The sequence below is a fragment of the Ammospiza caudacuta genome, chromosome 17 (assembly GCF_027887145.1).
Source record: "Ammospiza caudacuta isolate bAmmCau1 chromosome 17, bAmmCau1.pri, whole genome shotgun sequence".
NCBI lineage: Eukaryota > Metazoa > Chordata > Aves > Passeriformes > Passerellidae > Ammospiza > Ammospiza caudacuta.
Window position 1 is genome coordinate 1,795,565 of NC_080609.1, and position 3,147 is coordinate 1,798,711.

A 3,147-nucleotide genomic window follows, 5' to 3' on the forward strand; every position below is an offset into this window, starting at 1 on the left:
CAATGGCCTGGCAGCCCGTCAGGGCCGTGCTCCAATCCCTGTGACCGACCGACTGACAGACAGACAGACCGACCTCCATCGGCAGCGGGCTCACACTGCCAGCGCCCTCGCTCTCCGGTGCCGGGCTCCTCCCCAGCCCGCCCGTGCGGAGCCGTCCCGTTCCTGCCTTGCCCCGGCTCCGTGAGCTCCGGCGGGAGTGCGGGCGCTGCAGCCACGGCAGGCTCCGCTGTCCCGGCACACCGAGCGGGCAGGGACACGGCCCCGCTGACCCCGCACACCGAGCGGGCAGGGACACGGCCCCGCTGACCCCGCACACCGAGCGGGCAGGGACACGGCCCCGCTGACCCCGCACACCGAGCGGGCAGGGACACGGGCCCGCTGTCCCCGCACACCGAGCGGGCAGGGACACGGGCCCGCTGTCCCCGCACACCGAGCGGCGCTGCAGCCACCGCAGGCTCCGCTGACCCCGCACACCGAGCGGCGCTGCGGGCAGGGACGCGGGCCCCGCTGACCCCGCACAGCCCGGGGCTCCGTCGCGGCACCAGGTCGGGGCGCAGGGCTCGTCTCCATCCTTCCCTCCTCTGCTAGTAGCGGCAGCCGAGAAAAAACATTTGTTCCGACACACGCGGGGCTGCCAAGCTGTGTCGGGCGCTTTGGTGGCCGGGGCAGCGACCTCGACCGCTTCCTCTGCCAGCAGGACGGCTGAATCCAAGAGCCGCGGAGCGCGGAATCTCCCAAGGACTTCAGGTGACACCTCCAGTTCGGGACATCGCAGCTCTTTTATGCGTTACGAGACGTTTCTTTCCCGTCGGTGCTTTTCTCTCTGCCCAACAGGTTAGAGTTATACACGCAAAGAAATCCCAGAGCGGAATCCCGGAGAGACAGAAACCGGAGGAGCTGTCCCGACTTTTGGGGCATCTCGTGATATACACCAGCGTGGCCCAGGCAAAGCCCTTTACTCAGCACCTGCTCTGAGTAAGAATCCGAATTTCTGCTGGTCTCCCAGAGAGCTGGAGTGCAGCATGGGGTTTTTCTTCAAAGATAGAGTTTATTGCTAAAAATGTTTTGATCAGTGATAGCTCATATTTACATTGATATGTTTTTAAAGGAATATTCAAGTAAACATTTCCAATAGTTTATGGCATAATCTCTAGCTTTTTTTTTTCCTATACACAAACGTTAAAAATAAATAAACTGTACACAGAAAATTTCCTTTAACATCTCTACACCACTATATGTATTCCCACACAAAAAAACCCAATTCCACTCTTTCATAGATTTGTACTTTTCTTTAAAATTTCCTTCTTAATTAATTGTTATACACTTTTTAAAAAAAACACTAGAGAGCTTGGCAAATTAGTTCAAACATCAGTGACAAGGTCTGAAGAAGATAAAAAAAATACAGCACAGAGAAACAACCACTCAGGGATGCTGCGGTTCTTGTTTTTCTTTTTTTACACCCTCCGCCCCTTTTCTCCTTTTGATAAAGACATCTTTACAAGAAATTTCTGCCCTTCCCTTCGGCAGGGAAGTGCTTGGGTTCTGTGGGGATGGGTTTAAAATGTGGTCCTATGTCTTTAAAATAATAATAATAACAATAATAATTATAATAATAATAAAAAAACAGCTGCAATTTCCCCCCCTTTTCCTTTAAAATCTCTCTATTTACACGGCTGGTAGGTTTTTTTTTTTCCTTTTTTTAAAGTTTTTTTTTTTTAATTTTCCTTTTGTTAGAAGGCTATATACGTATAAAAATAGACATCTGATTGTAGTGCTTTACTGTGCCTTTGGCCTGCCCTGCAGTTCCTGGGTTCGCTTTCCCCCCTTTTGAATAAAATAATATTAAAAGAAGTCCAAGTGAAAAAAAAATTAACAACATAAAATAAAATAAAAAAAAAGAACCCCTGCAAAATTAACAAAAATAAAAAATAAAAAACAAAATAAAACAAAACAAAACAAAAAAAAAAAAAACCTCCAAAGCGGTTCATCTTCTCCCACTTCTCTCTGGCGGGTGGGGAAAAAAACCACCTCCCAAAAAAACTATCCCAAAAAAACCCACCCGAAAAACCTCCCCCCCGCTAAAGTGATCCGGAGGAGGAGGGCGGCAGTGCAAGGGGCCGGCGCGGCTTAGCAGGAGCACTTGCACTCGGAGATGAGCGGGTACTGCACGGGGATCCAGGTGCAGTACTTCTGACTGGACCAGCCCTGGCAGTGCCAGCGCAGGAAGGTCTTGGTGACCGACTTGACGGGCTTGCAGAACATGCCCTCGGGCAGCGAGCAGGACTTCTCGGCCAGGCAGTTGCCCTCCTTGATGTAGCGCGGCCAGAAGCGCACCCCCAGGTCCTTCCAGGCGTAGAAGACGGGGCAGTGGGTGTGCGCCCAGAGCCACTGCAGCACCTTCCGCCGCGCCTTCTTGCCCAGCCGCAGGCGCGGGCCCCGGGGCGGCCCCAGCTCCAGCCGCCGCAGCTCGGCCGGCAGCGCCGCCCGCCCCCGCCCCGCCGCCGCCGCGGCGCCCGAGGCGTTGGCCGGCCCCGGCACGGCCACGGCCATGAAGCCGGGGTCGAAATGGCTGCCCAGCTTCTTCCTCAGCGTCCTCTCGTCCAGGTCCTGCTCCTTGGGGTCGTACTCGGGGTCCGGGTGCTCCACGATGTCCTTGACGGGCAGGTTGTCGCTGGGCGAGGGTCGCAGGCGCAGGAAGGGCTGCCCGCCCGCCGGCAGCCCCAGGCAGAGGCAGAGCAGCAGCGCCCGGATCGCCGTCATGCTCCGGGCGGGCCCCGGCGCTGCTCCCGGCGGCCTCGGCTCCTAGCGCTGCCCGGCGGCGCCCGCCGGCTCCCGGGGGCTCATAAATAGGCAGAGACACCAGTGTCCGGCGGGGCCCGTTACTTTAAATAGCCCGGCCGGGGTTGTGTGACAGCCGCATCTGAGGCTCGCCCCGCGCCCGCGGCCGCTGGCTCCCGGGGCTCCCCGCCGGGCCGGCTCCAGCCGCGGTCGGCAGCGCCGGGGGGTCCGAGCCTCCCCCGCGGGGGAGGGCAGGGCACGGCGGCGGCCGAGCCTTCCTCCTCCTCCTCCTCCTCCTCCTCCTCCTCTGCCGCCGCCGCCGCTCTCGCTCGCTCCCCCCCAAAATTCACAGCGGACTCGTCTCCATCG

At 57.6% G+C, this 3,147-nt stretch overlaps 1 protein-coding gene across 1 annotated transcript; it reads right to left on the reverse strand.

The window, feature by feature from the left end:
• Nucleotides 1-1,058: 1,058 nt before the first annotated feature.
• Nucleotides 1,059-2,760, reverse strand: LOC131565380 (noggin-2-like). Its single transcript, XM_058816238.1, has one exon. The coding sequence runs from the start codon at nt 2,758-2,760 to the stop codon at nt 2,128-2,130; it is 633 nt and encodes a 210-aa protein (XP_058672221.1). The 3' UTR covers nt 1,059-2,127.
• Between the last annotated feature and the right edge of the window lie 387 nt (nt 2,761-3,147).

Excerpts from the sequence above, each read along its gene's own strand:
- LOC131565380 (XM_058816238.1), bottom strand. The coding sequence starts at position 2,760 with ATGACGGCGATCCGGGCGCTGCTGCTCTGCCTCTGCCTGGGGCTGCCG.